Source organism: Ochotona princeps, chromosome 5, assembly GCF_030435755.1.
Source record: "Ochotona princeps isolate mOchPri1 chromosome 5, mOchPri1.hap1, whole genome shotgun sequence".
NCBI lineage: Eukaryota > Metazoa > Chordata > Mammalia > Lagomorpha > Ochotonidae > Ochotona > Ochotona princeps.
In genome coordinates this window covers 91,613,639-91,632,894 of record NC_080836.1, presented here as the reverse complement: position 1 = coordinate 91,632,894, position 19,256 = coordinate 91,613,639, and the positions used below count along the sequence as shown (strand labels likewise).

Sequence of the window (19,256 nt, the reverse complement as noted above, 5' to 3'; positions counted from 1 at the left end):
GCAGGAGGCCCGCTGATGGTGCCAGGGTGGAGGAAGGCACCATGCATGGCATTTGCATCTGGAGTCACCAAAGCCCTGCATGATTTCCCAGGGAAATGAGGGGGAGAGGACTGACAGGCGGCCAGGGCATTGGCCAGCAGCCCCTCTGAGATGCCCAATGGTATTGAGAAGCAGGGTGGTAGGGACAACGGACTCCTATGGTGAAGGGAGGGGGTGTGAAAGGGAGGGGATCCTGGGAGGCTGTTCCTGGCATAGAGTCAAGGGGTCCCAGATGATTGGGTGGGGTCTTTCTATCTAGTATCTGGGGGGAGGGTTTCTCTGTGGATCTTACTGGTGTGCATGGGATGCATATTTTGGAGAAACCCTGGGAGAAGGGGGAGAGGGCAGGACGAGGTCCTGAGTCTGTCTGTGAAGGCGCTAAAGTCCCCTTGAAGATGTGCAGAATTGCATGAGGTCAGGGTTGGGGTTCTCTGAACATGATGAAATCCCAGAGAGATCATCAGGCCCTTATAGGTGGACATCAGGAGATGGTGTGTGTGTGTCCACCTAACTTTCAGCCCCGTGCCTGGAAGCGGGGACCCGTCATGTGGAGGGGGTGGGGGTGACAGTGCTGAGCCGGCAAACAAAGCCACCTGGGCATCCATCCTTCCGGAAGCTTCTGAGCACCACTGATCTGGGAAAACAAACAGGAACAGCTGCCGGGGTGGGAGGGAGCCACGGTGTAGGGATGCGGGGAAAGTGGGACTGAGCTGCACCAGCCAGGGTGGGGTGGAGGTGGAGGAACAGCAGCCTGAAACTCAGGCAGGGATCTAGCCCGCTCCACCGGGGCCCCTTCCCCTCAGGGCCTCTGTCTTCCCTTTCAGGGTGACTTTGAGCCCGCATGTGAGAGATCGACTCAAGGGTGTGCCCACGGACAAGGGCTGGGCTCCAGCAGCTGGAACTGAACGCCTGGGTGAGGGCCCATCATGGGAGGAAACGAGGACATGGAAAAGGGGTGGGGCCATCTGGTGCCTGGATCAGAACCTGCGACCGGGACTGGGGAGCGGGCCTTTTCTCACCCGTGAGATCGTCATCGAAATCCCAGCTGGACTCGGTTCTAACCTGGAGCCCTGGAAGCTGAAGCCCTGCCCCCAACACCACATAGCACCCGCTAGTCCCCATCCACCACAGACACCTCACACACACAAACCCACACACACCCACACCAAACACACACCCCACATCCACACACACACCCCTCCTCACACACATACCCATCCCCATCCCCACCCACACCCCCTTCCACATATACACACCCCCCGCACGCCTCCCAAGGGAACACGGACTTCTGACAAGCACGTGGCCAGCTCCAGAGCCGGATGGGCACACACACACCCCGCGCCTCGGGGCTAACCCACGGGGTCAGCCTCACAGGCACGCAGACACACAGGCCGACGCATTCGCCCCGGCGCCCACCCCAGCCTCCCACTGGCCGCCAAGCTTCCACGCGCCTCAGCCTCAGCCTCCGGCCAGCCCGGTCTGCTCGCGCCCCCTGGTGGCTGCCATGTGCCACTGAGAGATACAGATGTGGAGAAAGAATGGAGGGAAGCTGAGATTCAACTCCTCCTAGCCGCCATAGCCCCGTTTGTGAAATTCAGGGCAGGGGCGCTCCTCGGATTCCGCTCTTGTGATGTGGGGAGAAACAATGCCCTATTTGTGTTTGTTCAAATCCCTGTGAGGCAGATGCACGGCACTGGCCAGAGTTTTGGCCCTACCCCAGCCAAGTCTGGGCCAATTCCTCCTGAACACGTGGGAGCTCAAGCCTTTGTCCTTCAGTACCTGTTCAAAGCAGGCCAGAACGTCAGGGCTGGGGGGCTGGCAGGGAAGGCACCCCAAGGTCCTCCACCCCTAGAGACACTCCTGTGCACCCCTTCCCTGCCAACATCTGGCACACACCTGACCACCTTGTTAGGCCACTCAAAAAGTTTTATTGAGTGTGTGTGGTATACCCAGCTTGGTGCCAGGCTTGAGGACAAATAGAGACAGAAACAGAGGCAGCCCCTGTCCCTTGACATGGAGCTAACACTAGTGTAAAAGAGAGCAATTTAGATGTCTTTCACAAGAGATGGAGAGGCCATTGCAGTGTGACCCCAGCGCGAGGCATCATACAATAGGTCAGTGGGATATGTAGTGACAGCATTCCAGGAAGTGACCTAGGAGTGGCCAGCCTTCCTAACTCTTGTGTTGCCACACTGCAGGTAACGGGAACCCATGTGGAAAGCCTGGCCAGCAAGCAGGTCTGGCTGGCCCTGATGAGCTGCGTAGAGCTGGCCTAGGAGCCCTTTCAGATGGGCAATATCAGACCCTGGCTGGAAGGTCTGAGTTCTGCCCTTGCTGGGACTTGCCTAGCCCTGTGTTTGGACAAGGCCCTGCTTCTGCTTCTGTATTATTCACTGGCCTGGCTCAGAGAAGAAACCAAACATGAACTCCCTTCTCTGCCCTCTCAGTTCTGCTAGAATACATGCCCCAGCCCCCACCCCACTCTCCACCATGAAGCAAAACTCGCAGCTTTACAAGAAACCTTTGTGTCTTTGGATATCTGCAAGGGTTAGGAAATCCTGTTGCAAATAAACTTAATCTTTAGCCTGCAAACGCCGGGATCCCTATAGGCACTGGTTTGTGTCCTGGCTGTTCAATTTTCCTTTCAGGTCTCTGCTTATGGTCTGAGAAAGCAGCGATGATAGCCCAAAGCCTTGGGACCCTGTACCTGTGTGGGAGAGCTGGAAGAAGCTCCTGGCTTTGGATTGGCTCAGCTCCAGCTGTGTGGCAGTGTGGGGAGTAAATCAGTGGATAGAAAATCCTTCTCTGTCTCTTCTCTCTGTAAACCTGCCTTTCCGATAATTTTTTCTATAAGTGCTGAGGCCATTTCCTTCTGGCCACAACTCCCTGCACCTCTAAGCCTTCCTTTTCTTCTTCTCCTCCCCATCCCTAGCCTAGGGATTGAGGGAGAGGGAGAGTTCAGGACCTTTTAACAGTAGCCCAGCTTGACCACTTGTCGGTGGTGACACTTACACCACGTTGCAGAATATTCCAGAGTTTTCGTTTCTGACAGGGTAGACCCAATGCCGATGCCTGGCGCCTGGCGCACCCGTCGGTTGTTAGAATGAGTCGAGCTGGGGCACGCGAGAGCTTGCGCAGATGGACCTGAGCCCCCGTACCTCGGCGCTAGGGTATGTGAGCTGGGGACCTGGCAACGTCGTGGGTCCAGGGTGGGGCCGAGGTGGATCCGTTCCTCCCGCGTCGGGCAGGGAGCCGCGGCCTTGGACCTGGTTCCGGTTCCTTCCACCTGCTCTGCTCCCTCCGTGCTGTCCTTCGTGGCGCCGCCACCTGGCGAGTCCTACTTACTGCCTCCTCTCGGCTCCGGGGCGAGCGGGAATCCCGGAACCCCGAGCAAACTCTGGGAATGCAGCCTTGGGAGGAAGATGTCAACGCTGGAACGCTCCTGCGGGAGGAAAGGAGGATAGGAGGGCGTGGCGAGGCGGCGGCCGCCGGTGCATAACCTCTTCCACCCCAGCTAGAAGAAGGGCCTCCACTTGGGGCTGTACAAGTGATGGGTGGAGTTTAGCTAACCCTGGGAAAATCTTTAGGGAACGCACAGTCTTAGCACGAGACCGCAAGGAAGCGTCGGAGCTCCAGTCTTGGCTGCCAGGGAAGGGCCGGCCTGCACCCGGAAGCCCTGCTTGCCCCGCAAGGCTCAGACGCCAAAGAAAGAAAAAAAAAGAAAGCGCCGAGTCAGCCAGGGCCTGGACGGGCGCTGGACACGCGGCTCAGCACTTTCCGTTGTAATTCCCATGCGCTGGGGCCAGATCGGCGGCTCCCAAGCCGAAAGCGCTCAGCAGCTGGGGGAGCCAGAGCGGACTGCAGCCCATCCGCTGACTCAGCTACCTCCCGGGGTCCTCCCACCCCGGGCCAGCAGGAGAGGGCACGGGGCGCCAGACCAGGCCTACGTATAAAGCTCCGCACGGCCGACCCGCGCGCAGCCTCTCGGTTTTCCTGGTGCGCTGCTCTCACCCACCCGGTGACTACCTGGTTCTGGGCCCGGGAAGAGAAGGGTGGGATGAAGGGGGAGCCCCTGAGTAGACAAGGTCCCGTACCTCGCTCCCTCCTTGAGAAGAGAGTTGCAGGCGAGACACTGACGGTGCATCCGCGCTCTTTCTGTGCGCAGTGCCATGAGCAGCGCCTCCACGCCGGGTCCCGCGCCCGCCTGCCTCACCCTGTGGGAGGAGGAGGACTTCCAGGGCCGCCGCTGCCGGCTGCTGAGCGACTGCACGAACGTGGGCGAGCGCGGAGGGCTGCGCAGGGTGCGCTCCGTCAAGGTGGAAAACGGCGCGTGAGTGGTGACTCGGCCGCGGCAGGGCCGGAGAGGAGGGTGCGAGGCTGCTGGCTCCTCAGGCACCAGTTTGGTGCCCTTCAGCCCTGAGAGCCCCGAGGGAGACCGCTTCTGGTCCCCGTGGAGCAAACTGGGACCTGGATCCCAAGGGGTTTCCAATGCAATTATGATCCTTTCCAAGCTCTTCTCTGTGCGAAGGTAGACAGTTGGCAACCCCCCCCCCCACCTCCATCGCGCGCCTTAACCTTTGCGGTATTAGAGCTCAGTAAAGCGATTTTTCTAGCCTGGAAAGTTCCTTCCCACCTGAGGTGTACGTGTGTGTGGAGGGGTGCCCGGAGTGCACTGTCAATGAAAGGGCTGCGTTTTGAGGAAAACACTGGGCTGAACACAGGGGGGCGACTGGAGCAGATGCCGCTCAGCTTCCTGTCTCCTCTTGCAGTTGGGTAGCCTTCGAGTACCCCGACTGCCAGGGACAGCAGTTCATCCTGGAGAAGGGCGACTACCCGCGTTGGAGCGCCTGGAGCGGCAGCAGCGGCCATCACAGCAACCAGCTGCTGTCCTTCAGGCCGGTGCTTTGCGCAGTGAGCACAGCTCATTCCCTTTCCTCCTAGGTCTCCTAGCTCCCAGCCCCGGCCCGATCGCCCCCTGCCCGGGAGAGTGTAAACAAACTCCTCCTGAACGGGCAGTTGCGGCCCCGGTTCCTAGCGTCTGAAAGGGTCTCCAAAAGTTAGCTTTGAAGGTGTGGGCCAAGCACGCTGATATCAGCACCGCGGACAGTTCTGAGGCCTTCCAGGTGTTGCACCCGTTAGGTCCTGGGTGAGGCTGGGCAGCTGCTGTTAATACAGGTACCATGACTCCTGCGGGATAGCAAGAGTTAATATGCAGACTAGAACTGAGCACAGGATGGAGGCTGAGAATAGGGAATAGGGTGTGTGTGTTTGTGTGTGTGTGTGAGTGTGTTGGGGGTAGTAATGAATAAAAGACACAGAAGAGAAGATTCTCACATTCTGTTCATGTTAAGTTTGGTACAGATGAGGCCTGGGGGTGCACAGCAGAAGATCCAGCCCAGCCCAGTCCAGCTCAGTGTTTCCATTTCAAGAGACAGAGGAACCCTAAAGGGGAAGCTGGGGCTGGGGAAGCCAGGACTTAGGCCCTGACCACCCAGCATCCTACACCCCTTGGCTCTAGCCTGGGAGATGTCCTGCCCTGGGTGCTGGGCAGGCGCTGTATAGTTACTAATGCCCTTAAGAAAACTCCTGGTTAATGGTTTCTCTCTAGACCTCTGATTTTCCTCTTGCAAAACAGTCCCATGCCGAGTGAGAGAGACCTGGGAGGGAAATAGTGGGCTTCTCCCTCTTGGGTTACCACTCCCCTGGGAGGGTACAAAAAACTAGGACAGGGGCTGGGGTGACTATACAGAGAGGCACTCAACACTCAGCGAAATACTGGACAAAGGGAGACTCTATGATGGACTATGTCAATCAGTGGATTCTTCAACAACCTCATCATGCCTGTGGTGGTGAGATTGGCAGCGATTCATAACTGGTGAACTATCCAAACCACTTGAGCAAGGATCTCAGAGCATGCCCCACATCGGGGACCTGGGATGGGTGGGAGACTGGGTGGGGCTTCTCCCTCAATATTCCCTTTACCTCAGATATATGAAGGAAACAATAGGGAAATAATAGTCTAACCCACTTCCCTATAGCCCTTGTACCTTTTTACCCTAATTAACAATGTAAAGATTGTCAAAATATAATAATAATAATATAATAAACAGTCCCATGCCACAAGATGCCCTCTAGCTCTGTCCTGAAAATCAGAGTCGCCCCCCCCGCCACCCCTGTCCCACTCCTCACTCCCTCACTCCCTGGTCTTATCATCTCAGCCCAAATGCCTCTGAGTTTCCCAACTGTCAGGGAGCAGAGGGTAAGCTCCTGGGTGCTTGAGGGGCCCAAGTGGCTGCACAGCTTCTGGGGGCAGTTGGGTGGGAGAACAGATCCAAGGGTGGGGCCATTGACACACTTTTGTGGGGCATTACTGCTCCACGCCCCCCCAACAAACCTTCCTGTGTCACAGAACCACAGTGACAGTCGCGTGACACTGTTTGAAGGGGAGAACTTCCAAGGCTGCAAGTTCGAACTCAGCGATGATTACCCATCCCTACCCTCCATGGGATGGGCCAGTAAGGAGGTGGGCTCCCTCAAAGTCAGCTCTGGAGCGTGAGTACTGGACCTGGAACCTGGGAGGTGGGAGGAGCTTGGAAGCCATAGTGGGTAGAGCTAAAGGACAGAGTAAAGAGAGGGGCTGGGGATTTGGAATCTAAAGCAAGGAAGACTGGGTAGGAAGGAAGAAAAGGAATGGGTGCGGGGAGGAAGAGTGGGGGGCAGAGAAAGGCATTGAAAAGCAGGGGAGGGTGGAGAGGGGACCCAAGATGAGGCAGGTGGCAGGAAGATGGGGCAGTAGGTAGGCTAGGGAGAGATCCATCTATGGGGTGTGGAAGCTGGGATTTGGCAGCTGAGACAGGGAGAGTAGAGGGATGTGAGGGGCTTACTCACCACCCCTGTACCATCCCTGGCCCCTAGTTGGGTGGCCTACCAGTATCCTGGCTACCGAGGCTACCAGTACGTACTGGAGCGGGACCGGCACAGCGGCGAGTTCCGGAACTATGGCGAGTTTGGCACACAAGCCCACACAGGACAGCTGCAGTCCATCCGGAGAGTCCAGCACTAGGTTGGCCAGCCACAGATGCCACCTGCTTTAGGGACCCTCAATAAAGACTTCCAAACCTGCCTGACCCTCACTTTGTGGTGCATCATCATCATCCTCTGAGGGGCCCCTCTGAACCAATCAGACCCTTGCCTCAGGTTCCAGGACCTGCAACTCTTAGGCATAAGCTGGCCTGGGTGGGAGCTGGTGGGGTTGGGAAGGATCCCATAGATCTTGTGAAGGATAATTAGCCACCTCACTTCTCCTTGGGAAAGACCAGCTGGGACCCTGGGTACTGTTAGCACAGATGGCATCTTTGCCTTCCTCCAGGTAAGGCAGACAGCCCTGGACCAGGGCACAGAGGTGGATTTCAACCGCCATGAATCCAGGGGCCGGGGACTGTCAAGAAGGATGGAATTTTCTAACCCCTGTTTTTTTAGGCTCCTAACTCCCAGCCTCACTCTTCACCACCTCTCCCAACCAAGGAGGCCTCTCCATTCTCAGAAGAATTAGTGGGTGGTCCCACTGCCTCCCAGGGTCTCCTATCTGGGAGACTTCCTTTCCGTGAGCCCAGTCCCCAGAGCCTTCTAAATGCAGTCCCCTGCATGGGCCTTGAAGTCTAGCACTTGCAGCAGCGACATATTGAGCCTTCTTGCTCTCTCCCTCTGCTTTAGAGGGTTCACATGCCAAAGGGGTCACTCCCCTGCTCCAGCCACTGGGTTATGGGGCAAGTGGTGGCTGAAGGCCACAAGGTATACAGCAGCAGCCTGGTGCCCTGGCACTGGCATCAGGGTGCATTTTCCTTGGTTTCTTCCTTAGCTCATTTAAAGATCTCCTTGGTGCCCCATAGGCAGAGTCTTCCAAGACCCATGGGATTCCAGTTCTCTTGTCCTTCAGGGCTACTTTCAAGTCCCCAGGGTGGGCATGAATTGTCCAGATTGCCCTAGCATAGGTGAAAAAAGTTTTCCAGAATTTGAACAGTTGTTGTCAAAACTAACCTGAGCAGTTGCCCCAGGGTCCAGCTGTGTGAAGTTGGGCATGTGTTCTTTCGGGAAGAACACTGGTGTTGGACCAGACATCCCACCACCTGGCACCTCGGAGCCTCCACGTCCTGTTTGGTGGAATTGAGCACCTGTATTATCTCACAGGATTGCTTCAAGGAACCTCTGGTGCTTCTAGTGCCAGGGAAAGTCAGTGCCAAGGAAGGTCAGTGTAGCGTCTTCCCCATCACCACGTTCTTTTCCGGTCCACCCATATCACAACCTGTCCCCCTCTCCATAGATCATAGAATTAGAACTTTAAGTAGGGTACCAATTTTGCACTTCAATAGACTCTGGAGTTCACAGACCCTGTTGGTTTTGGTCCTCCTGATATACCCTCCCACCACTACCACTCAATTCTCCATCAATCTCATCAATGAAGGAACCAGGGCTCCAGGAAGTAGGAGCTGCACTGTCGGCAAGAGACAGAATCTGAACACAGGGCACCTGACCTCCAAATCCAGGTTAAGCAGAGCAGACTGGAGCTGTAGATAAAAGCCTCAAGCTTCAGCAGAGCCCCAGCTTTTCTGAGGGTCCCCAAAGAGACTGAGGTTCCTGGCTGGGCACCAGAGATTTCCTGTTCCCTGAGGGAGGCTGATCATGACCAGAGCTTGACCTAGAGGACCGTCCAAGCCCTCCATGTGTCTGCTTCAGTAAAGCTCAGAACGCTGGATGTCAGGTCCCAGCCTCCCTGTTTCACAGGCAAGGAGACAAAAGTCAGAGGTTATGTACACCTCTACCCCCCAACAACAAATTTTCACAACTAGGACATCGCTGAACTCAGAACCCAAAGGAGTCTAGCAGCCTGTGTCTCAGTTGCCTGCTTTGAAATGATCAGGCAATGAATGGAGATCTGGTGCCTGTCCCACCAGGTGGGTCTGTGGTCTCCAGGAGAGGTCTGCAAAGATGGCTTCAGGCAGTGGTAGCATGGCTCCTCAGGGGTCGGGAGTCTCAGAACCTTAGTTTCCCCAACAGTACAATGAAAGAGTTGGGGTGCTGCAGCCCTGGCCACCACGACCACTTCCTAGATCGGGGGAAGGCGTGGTTCAGGCTGTGCTTGCCACACCTATCAGCAGCTGGAAGGAGAGTGGATCCCAGAGGCCAGGCAGGCAGTGAGAATTCTCACCTCATGTCCTCCTGCCCCTCCTGCCTTTCTGGACTGGACCAGGGTTGCCTGCGGGATACTAAGGGGGCAGCACCCAGCCAGGCCAGAGGGGATGAGGGAGAAACTGCCCAAGACTTCATCTATTGGCCTCCTCCACCTTGGCAGGAAGGGAGAACAAGGGAGGATGAAGAGACACACATGCCGGTGGAGAGACACCTTCTCCACACTCCAACTTCCCCAGCACCCCCACCCCTTGAGCACCTGGCTCCTGGTGGAGGGTGGGAGAGCACCAAGCCTGGGTTGCTGGACATCTGGGAGGACCCTCTCTCTGGGCAGTTACCCTTAGGCCTCAGCCTCCTGCTGAGAGAGCACTCGGTGGAGACTCTCCCACATGGCTCCCCCAGCTCTGACACTCTGCTCCTTCTGTTTTTCTGTCCACAGAGGTTTGGGAGGGATAAAACAGCATCAGAAGACTGGCATTCCAGCCCCACCTTCAACATCCTCCCCTCTGGCATAGCCCTGAGTTTGGTCCCCAAGGTACAGCCAGGCCTCTTGGCTTCCATGTCCAGACCTGGCAGTTGCTCTGAGACTCTCTGGGGTCTGGGATCCTCCATTCCTCCCCGCCACTACCTCACTTCATGATCCTCTCTGGCCCGATGCACCTTTCACCCCGCCATAAGCACTTCAGCAGCTACTGCACACAAGGATGGATGGGTTGAGGGGTTGCCCCAGCCTCCCTTGGGGACCCTTGGACTCTGCTCACTCTCAGGCTTCTCCAGTCCCTGGGCTCAAGTAGAGACTGAGGCCTGGAGAACATGGATTCTGACAGCTTCATGGGCTCCTGGCTGTAGGGGTTTTAGTCAGCCAGTGACCCTTCTTAACCTGCCCTTCCCCTAAGTCCCCGGGACCCAGGGACTCCAGAGCCCAGAGCAGCCACCTGGGCATCTCCACAAGAGTTAGAAAAAGGTGCAGCTGGCCTTGTGCTGTAGCAGCTGCCAGCTGCTCTTCCAATTCAGCTCTTGCAAATGTGCCTGGGACAGCAGTGGAGGATGGCCCAAGTGTGTGGAACCCTGCCACCCATGTAGGAGACTGGGATGAAGCTTCTGCCTTTGGCCTGGCCCAGGCCTGGCCATCAGAGCCATCTGGGAAGTTAACCAGCAGTTGGAAGATCTCTCTCCTTGCATCTCTCTGAACTCTGAATTTCAAACAAATGTTTAAAACAAGATAAGATGCCATTTTCTTGGAATGGGCTTTCAGCTTTGTAACCATACATAACTTCTCCCGGTGCTTCAGCGCTGAGGGATAACAGCCAGGGAGCGGTAGGGAGGGTGGAAGGAAGGCTAGGAGGAAGGGGTTGGGGGGGAGGGTGGGGTGGAAGGTGGGGACAGGAGCTCGCCAGGAAAAGCCAACAGGGATGATGTCTGGGGGAGATGGCACAGATGAAAAGAGGCGGGGAGGGAGAGGAACGTGAGAGGCCCAGGGAAGAAAAGGCAGCTGGGGAGAGCAGAGGCCAGACCCAAGGGGGAGGCCCAGCAAAGATGCAGAGAACCAGGAAATGGGAGCTGCCAGGGGAGCTGCCCAGAGCGGGGAGTGAGGCCTGGGGGCTGGACAAAGTGGGGAAATGGGGCGAAAGCCAGAAAGCTGGGGCGGGGGGAGACGGGGAAAGGGCTAGAGTCTCTAGGGGAGAGCCAGGAGGAGAGGTGGGCGAAGGCGCGGGGGTGGGTAGAGATAGAGGGAGCCACTGCTGCGGGGACCAGAGCGCAGCGACAGGCGAGAGGGAGGGAAGCGGAAATTTAAAAGTGAAGATGCAGATAACGCAGCCTGGAGACGGAGCTCGGGTGGGATGGGGGCAGGGGAGGGAGGAGGAGGAGGGGGAACGGCAACGGGGCGGGAGCAGGTGGGGAAGAGGTCGCTGGCGGAGAGGGGTCCAAGGTGGGACCGTGTATACACCGAAACACACACCCCGCCCCATCCCTGTTTGCCGAAAACCAAGGAGGCAGAAAATAATGGCGCCCTCTGTCCCCTATGGGAGACAGCCCGGCCCAGGAGGGAGGGGGGCCATCTCCCGCGTCTCCCGGGTTGCGGGGCGCGAGGAGGGGGGCTGCCGAGTGCGCTTGGCTGCCACGCGGCGAGCTGGAGACTTTATTGCGATGGGCCGATAAGAGGGGCGGGGGCGGAGTCCGGGGGGCCAAGGCGACCGCACTTTAATTAAAACGGAAATTGCGGCCCCTGCCCGCACGGGGGCCCGAAGGTTCCGAGCGCGCCCCTAGTACCGCGAGCGCAGCTCCAGGACCCCCGCCCCCATCTCCATCAGACCTCGCTACCTCCTTCCTCATCCCACCCCACCCCGCCACACCCGGACTGCCCCCTCCCGCCAGGCCCTGGCTGGACCCGGCGACGTCTTTTTTCCCTCCTTGTCACCCGCGGTCGCGCCTCGGGCGGGGACCGGTGCCCTGGAGCGAAAAGTCTGACGCTCCCCGGTCCCCCGCCCCAACCCACCCCCTAATCTCCCACCGCCCAGTCCCCCGGCAGCGATGAGACAGAGCGGCGCCTCCCAGCCCCTGCTGATCAACATGTACCTGCCAGGTACCAGGGAGCAGCCCGGGGCTGGAGGCGCCCGAACCCCGGGCTCAGGCGTGGGAAGGGGGTGCCGGGGTCCGAAGGAAGGGGACGCGGTCTGGAGACTCGGATTGTTGGGAGATTTAACTCCAATGTAGGGCATTGGGGGCGCCTGAAAGGGACAGGCAGGGTACAGAGAAGGGAGGGGGAGTGTAGGGTCCAAAGGACTCGAGGTGATCTGATGGGGAGCCCGGCGAAGCAAGCGGCAAGGATTCCCGGCTCCTGCGCCGTGCGGGGAAGCGGTGGTCGGCGGGGCGTTGTCCCTGCGCTCTCGCCGCTGCTCACCTGGGCGCGCCGAGCCTTCGCCTCGAGCCGGCCCTCCAGGCGCCCGGTTCTTCACCCCGTTCTCCGCCCCTCGTAGGGTTCACCGTGCTGCGGCTCGGCTCGCACGAAAACCGCTCGGCTTTATAAGGCTACCGCCGGCCCCTTCGGAAAGCGGATTTCCTCTTTCCTGGACGCGTTTCCTGACTTGGGCTCCACTGAGGGGCTCGGCGCGGCGCGGCGCGCGCTCCGGGGCCGGCTCCCGAGAGGAGGAGCCCGGGGACCCGGGGCCCTCTAAGCTCGAGCCTGGGGGCTAGGACACCTCTCCTACAGACTTGGCCGCAGGTTCAGTCGGTCCGAATCGTAGCCTTCGCCCTCCGTGAACCTGACTTTTTTTTTTTTTTTTAATTCTGCTGCATCAGATCCATTGGGAGAAAGTCTCTTCAAGGAAGGCAAGAGCCCAGGCTGGGGGCCGCTGAGCCCCGCGGTGCAGAAAGGTGAGCCGGTGGTACCCTGGGAACGCGCGGAGGCGGGGCGGAGGGCAAGGGATAGGGTCCCACAGGGTGGGCGACACCGCCACCCTGCCACCCCACCCCTCACCAGAGAGGATACAAGCTGCTGAGCACCCTGGGCTCAGGAAAGTGCAGGGTCCTGGGCTAATGGTGGAGTCCCACTTGGCAGGCCAGAACAGGTGAAGAGGACACTGTGGCCCCAACTTTTATTTTGCCAAGTTCAGTTTTCCAGGCTTAGGTGGCCAGAGATGAGGCCACTGGCTCCTGATCCTACCAGTGGCAACAGCAGGATTGTGTGTGGCCCTAGCAGCGGCTGCAAAGAGATCCTCAGAAAATGCCTTCCCCACCTCATGGGGCAGCCCATGCTGGCCAGTGCTTCCTGCTGCATTGGCCTGTGTGCACACTGCCCAGCAACGCAATTGCGCTAGATTGCTGGGCTTGCCTCTAGCACACTGCAGGTGGCCAAATTACCCAGTGGCAGGCTGCTGGGTCTCCAAGCAGTGTCTCAACACAGGTGGCACCCCTGCCCTTGCTGAGATACCCCACATTTCACTGTTACAGTAACCCCCAAAGACCGAGACTGGGGACTGCTTTATCTAGAAGGAATTACAGTGTCATAAGAATGCCTTCCCAAGCCACCACTGTCACTCCGCCATGAATGCCAGCTGCCCAGTTTTATCTGAATTCTCACTTGCTTCTGATTCTAAAACTAAATTTTCTCACTGGGTTGCCGCTTGGGCAGAATCAAGGTTGAAATTTACAGGGGCAAGCGGCAGGCAGCATCTGGTTTTGGAAAGTGTGTGTGAAAAGGAGAGAGGTTTGCATGATCTGAAGCAGTGGTCGGCCAGCTTCAAGGAAAACCCGATTTATTTGTAAAGGGGGAGTGTGCCAAGACTTTCCTCTGCTTGTCTTACCCTAGCTAAGGGAACAGGAATTTGGGGTGCCCCCTGGCCTAGCCAGGAAAAGTCTCCTTGCCCTGAAACCCCACAGGAGTGGAGGCAGGGAGTCAGGCCCTATCACCTCCCTGCCTGGTTTCTCCATTGCAATTCATCAGGCCCCTAACCATCCATGAAAAGTCCTGCCTGTTCTGTTTAAGGAGATTAAATCCAAGCATCATCAGTGCAGAGTCTACACTCCCCCCCCCCCCAGGAAGACACTTCTTATGGATCAGGGATCACTGCCCCCATTCCTATCTGACCTGGCATCCCTGGGCAAGCTGTGCCCCAACCCCACCCTGGGTTCAGCCCTGTGCCTTTGGGGTGTACAGGTCCTGGTCCAAGAGTGGCCAGGGTATTGCAGGTGCTCAGCACCTGTGGTCCTGGTGCAGCTGGGTTGGGACAGGACAGGCACCTGCAGGTGCAGGTCCTGTCCTAAGGGTGGGAGGCCACACTCCGATGACAGCGGGTGGGGGGCTGACAGCTAGTCGTCTTCTCACGGGTGATGCAGCGCTGTTCACTACGGTGCTTCTCTACTCCCCAAAGCCCACAAAGCCCTGAGCTCCCAGAGCCAGTGGCCTGCTAAAAGTCGGGAATGTGTGTCCTGACTGCTGAAGTGCGAAGTGGCTTAGAGACCCGCTTGCCCCAGTTCTCACCGCTGGTTCTGCTTGCCCAGTTGCTCCAGCTGTGGCTGCCCAGATGGAGGTGTCAGTTCTTGTCTATTGCCGGTTGCCGCCGGACCGGGTCAGGCTCCTGGCACCTGTTCCGTGTCCCCCACCCCAACTTCTCCGACCCACCAGTGGATGACCACTCTCTCCACCCCCCATCCCCACAGGCAGCGGGCAGATCCAGCTGTGGCAATTTCTGCTAGAGCTGTTGGCTGACCGCGCCAATGCCGGCTGCATCGCATGGGAGGGAGGCCACGGCGAGTTCAAGCTCACCGACCCCGACGAGGTGGCACGGCGCTGGGGCGAGCGCAAGAGCAAGCCCAACATGAACTACGACAAGCTGAGCCGCGCGCTACGCTACTACTACGACAAAAACATCATGAGTAAGGTGCACGGCAAGCGCTATGCCTACCGCTTCGACTTCCAGGGCCTTGCGCAGGCCTGCCAGCCGCCACCCGCGCACGCCCACGCCGCGGCCGCTGCTGCAGCCGCCGCGGCCGCGGCTCAGGATGGTGCGCTCTACAAGCTGCCCGCCGGCCTCGCGCCCCTGCCCTTCCCCAGCCTCTCCAAACTCAACCTCATGGCCGCCTCGTCCGGAGTGGCGCCCGCCGGTTTCTCCTACTGGCCGGGCCCGGGCTCCACCGCCGCCGCTGCCACTGCCGCCGCCGCTACGGCCGCCGCGCTCTACCCCAGCCCCGGCTTGCAGCCACCGCCCGGTCCCTTCGGCGCCGTGGCCGCCGCCTCGCACTTGGGGGGCCATTATCACTAGACGGGGAGGACGGGTACGGGTGAGAGTGGCGATCGGTCTCTTCCCGCGTTCCCAACCCACCCAGGTCCTGGTGGGGTGCTAGTTTGTCAACAATCCTTTAGCGCAGACTTGGCTCGCTGGGCAGCACCCAGTTCCAGGGACGGGCCTGGCGTCTCCCCCAAACTTTCCTTTACTGTTAGATTCGCCCCCTTCCTCGGGAAAGGCGACTGACTCCCCCCATCTCTAACTTTTCTGGGGTCTCCAGCTCTTGGGAGGGGACTCCTGGACCCCGGTCTGCCTCCCACCCACCCCTGGCCTGGCTTCTAGAAGCCCCTCCCTCGTGACCCAGTGTTGTCTGCTCCTGCCCCCTACCCCATCCCAGCGCATGGAGGCCTTGCCCTGTCCTGCGTCCCGGGATCCAGCAGGTTCGGTAAAGGCCACCTCTCCCCGCCCCTGTCCCCCCGCCCCCCCCCCCCCGCGCCTGCCTGGTGACACGAGACCTCCCACCCCATCCCATGCAGCAGGAGGACCCGGAGTGTTTCTATCCCTTGCCAGGCCCCATTAAAGAGATCACCACCGCCTTCTGTGTTCTTGGCTGTTCAGGGGGGAAGAAGGAAGGGGCTGAGCTCGGGCCAAGGCAGAAAAAGCCTCTCTCCCTGCGAAGGAGGAGGTGGGCAGAGCAGGCCCAGGGATTAAAGACCCGTGGGTACGCCCAGCCTCCGTGGGAGATGCAGTTACATCCTGCACCCAGCCCCTCGCGCCACGCTTCCACCTGCCCCTTTCCCTCCCCGTGGACTCCAGCCCATCTGTTTCTCTGCTCCCACACCTCCCCCACAGGATGGTCAGTCCCTCCGTCACTGTCAGCCGACCCTCCCCCCCACCCCCGCGCCAGCAACCATCCCTTGCTTTCATCCTAATTCTCCCTTTTCATTTTCCCGAGGGCGCACCCTGCTTTGCCTCCCGGCAGCGCCAGCAGCTCCCGGCCCTAGCTCCACGGGGCACCTGTCTCCCGCGGGTGGTGCGCGCCCTCTGCTGGCCGGCATAGGGGATGCCAGGGCTCAGTTTTACACCTAAATCCAGACAGGCTTTGGCGTCGCGAGGTGCGACTCTAGTTTGAGGCGGGGAGGAGACCCCAGTGGCCCCCCCCCCCGGAGAAGAGGGAGAAAAAAGGGGACCCCTGGAGCGGCATCCCAGACCTGGCTTGGGGAAGTCCTGGAAGCAGACCGAGTGGATCCACACCTTGGGGCCCCTCTGAATACCACAACCTCCTCCCTGATAGTTCTTCCGCACCTTTATCAAAACTTGTGAGAATGGCTGCAAACGCCTCCCCTTAGACACAAGCAATCCCCTCCCTACCCCGCCACGCCGGAGCAAGGTGCCAGAAGTGAGAGCGGTTCCTCCCCCCCCCCCCCCGCCCGCATTTCTTTCCCAAGCGAGTGTTTTGAGCCCTTACAGGGAAAGCTGAACATTTCTCTCACGCACCTGGGAACTAAGAAGGTGCCAAGCAGTGGAGCTGCTGTGCTGAGCAGTCCAGGAGCCTTTGAATTTGTAACTTGTTTTCACTCTCCCGCCCCGGCTGCCCAAATAGTACATACTTGGACTAGAAAACTTGGAAAACACACAGAAGCCTTGCCCTCAGTATTGGTTGTACGAAGAGCATACAGGGGCGGGGTTGGGCTTCACTTGCAGTAAGGTTGCACAGAGGCAGCTGCTGGTAACTGCAGGTCAGGATCCTTTTTCTGGAGTGCACAGGAACTGTGGGGAGGGTGCAGGGCCTTACCTGGGCACCCAAGGAGCCTCTTCCCAGTGGTGCTCCCAGCAGGGATCAGAAGCTGTGGTGGGGTGTGGGGTGGTGGAGCAGAAGGAACACAACATGCTGGGGAGACACAGCCAAGTTCCAGAAAGATCTGGCCCATGTGTGGTAAACGGAAGTTCCTAGTCAGGCATGTGGGATCTTTAAGCAGAACGGTAATAGGCTGGCGTATGAGGTGTGGCTCGGCCAAGCCAATACAGTGCTACGTGGCATGTGGAGGCAACAGGTGGAAAACTTGGGTCCCAGGAGCCACCGCCCCCAGGATGAAGGCAAAGTCTCATTTGCAGTAACAGTTGAAGTGTGAGATGACACCAGAGGCCAAGCTGGGCAGCCACCCCACTCCCTGCAGCACAGCCGGACCCAAGGAGGCTGAGAGGAAGGGCGCTGGAGATCCAGCAGCACTGCAAGCGGTTGTCTGCAGAGGCACCTGGTGGCTGTCCTGGGGGTGCTGTGATCAAGGACAGTACCAGGACGAGTGTCTGGGGTGCATCAGCATGTCACCAAGGGAGTCCCCACCATGCATAGCTGACTAATGGCGAGTGAGCTGTCCATCACCAGCTTTGGCCAGATGGCCAATGGCCCCTCTGAAAACAGCCAGGAGAGGCCTTGAGTTCAGATGACATTGACCTTGAGACTTTTGAAACTTGTGAGTTGCTGGAATGACTTCAGTAGTTTACAGGCCCCTGGAGGAGAACTTAAATTAGGAGTTTTCTAGCCTAGGAGATCACACATTTTTTAAGGCCTCCCCTTTTCCATCTTTCCTCTGAATTTTTTCCCCCTACATGCATGTCTTGTTTGGGAAATTGAGTTACAGCCTTGGTGATCAGAAAACTGGACTAGCAGTCACCTTGGCAGGTCACTTGCTATGTGACGCTTGGAGGGTCACATTCCTTTTCTGGGATTCCTTCACCAGAAAAATTTTAAAATGTTGAGGCTAAGGGCTGGTGCCAACAACTAGTGGGCTGAGACTTTTTGGCACTGGCATCCCTTGTGGGCACAAGTTCAAGTCCCTACTGCTCCATTTCCCATCCAGCTAATGGCCTAGGAAAACAGCAGCGGCCCAAATCCTTGCACCCCTGCACCCACATGGAGACCTAGAAGAAGCACCTGGCTCCTGGCTTCAGACTGAGCCAACTCTGGCTGTTGTGGTCATTTGAGGAGTGAACCAACAAATGGAAGATCTCCAGATGTCCCTCTCTGACTCTCTTGCTTTTTCTCTGTAATTCTGCCTTTCAAACTAGAAAGAGAAAATTTGAGGCTGAAACAGGGGCTTTCTCACTCAGATGGTGGCTTTCTGTCCCCCAACACCAGGAACTAGGTGATGCCCATCACGTATGATTTGTAAGGTGGAGTCTGGCCTATGAACCCTGTGAGTGCACTTTCTCTTCTGCAGCCCAGCTCAGCCCTGGTGCCCCCACCATCCCCTGCATGTTCGATCCCCTGAGAAACCCACTCTGACCCACACCCAGCTTCCGAATGATCCAGGCCTGTTCTCAGTGACCCTTAACCCCTGCCCTCTGCCAGCTATTCTTCCCAGGCTTGCTCTCCTCTCCCACTCCAGGATCAGCCCCTTTTGCCTTCCCTGAAGTCCTGAGCCCTTATTGCCCTGTTCCTGTCACTGATGAAAATGCAGCTCACTTCCCCTGCCCATAACTGTATGCACTATAGAGTTTACAAATGCTTTCAGCTCCATAGTATGCTTGGCATCATCTGCTTGTAAGAGAAATAAGCCAGGACGTTCAGTGGTTTGGCCAAAGTCTCGGGGCTGCTTCCAGGTGACGTGTCTGCTCTGAGTGGCTTTGCAGCCTCTGGGCTCCTCTCTCTTAGGCTGACTCTCATGCAGGAATGAAAGGACCCAGGTCTCTTCCAGCAAGGGTGCTCCGGGTACCCCAAGCTCCACCTGCCATCACTTGCAGGTACATCCCGAAGTCCTGCTAACACGCAGTGTGGGAGCATCTTTGTCCATGTTGTCTAACACTTGAGAAAATCCCAGCTTTGTTCCCAGTTCCAGCTTTCTGCTAACATGCACTGCAGGGGGTGGCAGTGATTATTCAATGGTTGGATCCCTGCCACCCACTGGAGAACTGGGTTGAGTTTCTGGCTGTTGGCTTTGGGTTGATTCAGCTCGAATCGTCCTGAACATCTGAAAGTGAACTAGCAGGTGGGGGATTGCTGTCTTCTCTGTCTCTGGCTTCTATATATATATATTTAAAAAGCACAACCAAGATGCTTAGCAATAATTTTAAGTATGTGCCTAGCCATCCAGTGAACTCAACTGTGTCCCAGGCTCACAAATGCTGATGTCTTGCCGGTGATCTTTCCTTTGACCTTGTTGGGCAGGGATGGTCACCTCTATTTTCATCTGAAAATAGAGGCTTGATATCCAGAGGCCGGCATCCCTAGTGATGCCAGAGCCCAGGTCTTCCACTTGCCACCAGAATCCCTGGTGCTGGGCATGCTGAAAAACTTTTTCTGCT

At 57.9% G+C, this 19,256-nt stretch overlaps 2 protein-coding genes across 2 annotated transcripts; both read left to right on the top strand.

Annotated features, from left to right (window-relative positions):
- The first annotated feature begins 4,128 nt into the window (after positions 1 to 4,128).
- Positions 4,129 to 7,165, top strand: CRYBA2 (crystallin beta A2). The gene is made up of 4 exons (XM_004576819.2): positions 4,129 to 4,369; positions 4,809 to 4,950; positions 6,449 to 6,591; positions 6,955 to 7,165. The coding sequence occupies exons 1-4, from the start codon at positions 4,209 to 4,211 to the stop codon at positions 7,100 to 7,102; spliced, it is 594 nt and encodes a 197-aa protein (XP_004576876.2). The 5' UTR covers positions 4,129 to 4,208; the 3' UTR covers positions 7,103 to 7,165.
- Positions 7,166 to 11,569: 4,404 nt separating this feature from the next.
- On the top strand, positions 11,570 to 15,165 carry FEV (FEV transcription factor, ETS family member). The gene is made up of 3 exons (XM_004576820.2): positions 11,570 to 11,809; positions 12,526 to 12,600; positions 14,386 to 15,165. Exons 1-3 carry the CDS (start codon positions 11,758 to 11,760, stop codon positions 14,985 to 14,987), a joined length of 729 nt encoding a protein of 242 aa, XP_004576877.1. The 5' UTR covers positions 11,570 to 11,757; the 3' UTR covers positions 14,988 to 15,165.
- Positions 15,166 to 19,256: the final 4,091 nt, after the last annotated feature.

What these genes read in the sequence shown, in the direction of transcription:
- CRYBA2 (XM_004576819.2), top strand. Translation starts at nt 4,209, where the DNA reads ATGAGCAGCGCCTCCACGCCGGGTCCCGCGCCCGCCTGCCTCACCCTG. An exon ending in GTCAAGGTGGAAAACGGCGC is followed by an intron (nt 4,370 to 4,808) that starts GTGAGTGGTGAC and finishes CTCCTCTTGCAG; the next exon opens with TTGGGTAGCCTTCGAGTACC. An exon ending in CTCAAAGTCAGCTCTGGAGC is followed by an intron (nt 6,592 to 6,954) that starts GTGAGTACTGGA and finishes CCTGGCCCCTAG; the next exon opens with TTGGGTGGCCTACCAGTATC.
- FEV (XM_004576820.2), top strand. Translation starts at nt 11,758, where the DNA reads ATGAGACAGAGCGGCGCCTCCCAGCCCCTGCTGATCAACATGTACCTG. An exon ending in GATCAACATGTACCTGCCAG is followed by an intron (nt 11,810 to 12,525) that starts GTACCAGGGAGC and finishes CTGCTGCATCAG; the next exon opens with ATCCATTGGGAGAAAGTCTC. An exon ending in GAGCCCCGCGGTGCAGAAAG is followed by an intron (nt 12,601 to 14,385) that starts GTGAGCCGGTGG and finishes CCATCCCCACAG; the next exon opens with GCAGCGGGCAGATCCAGCTG.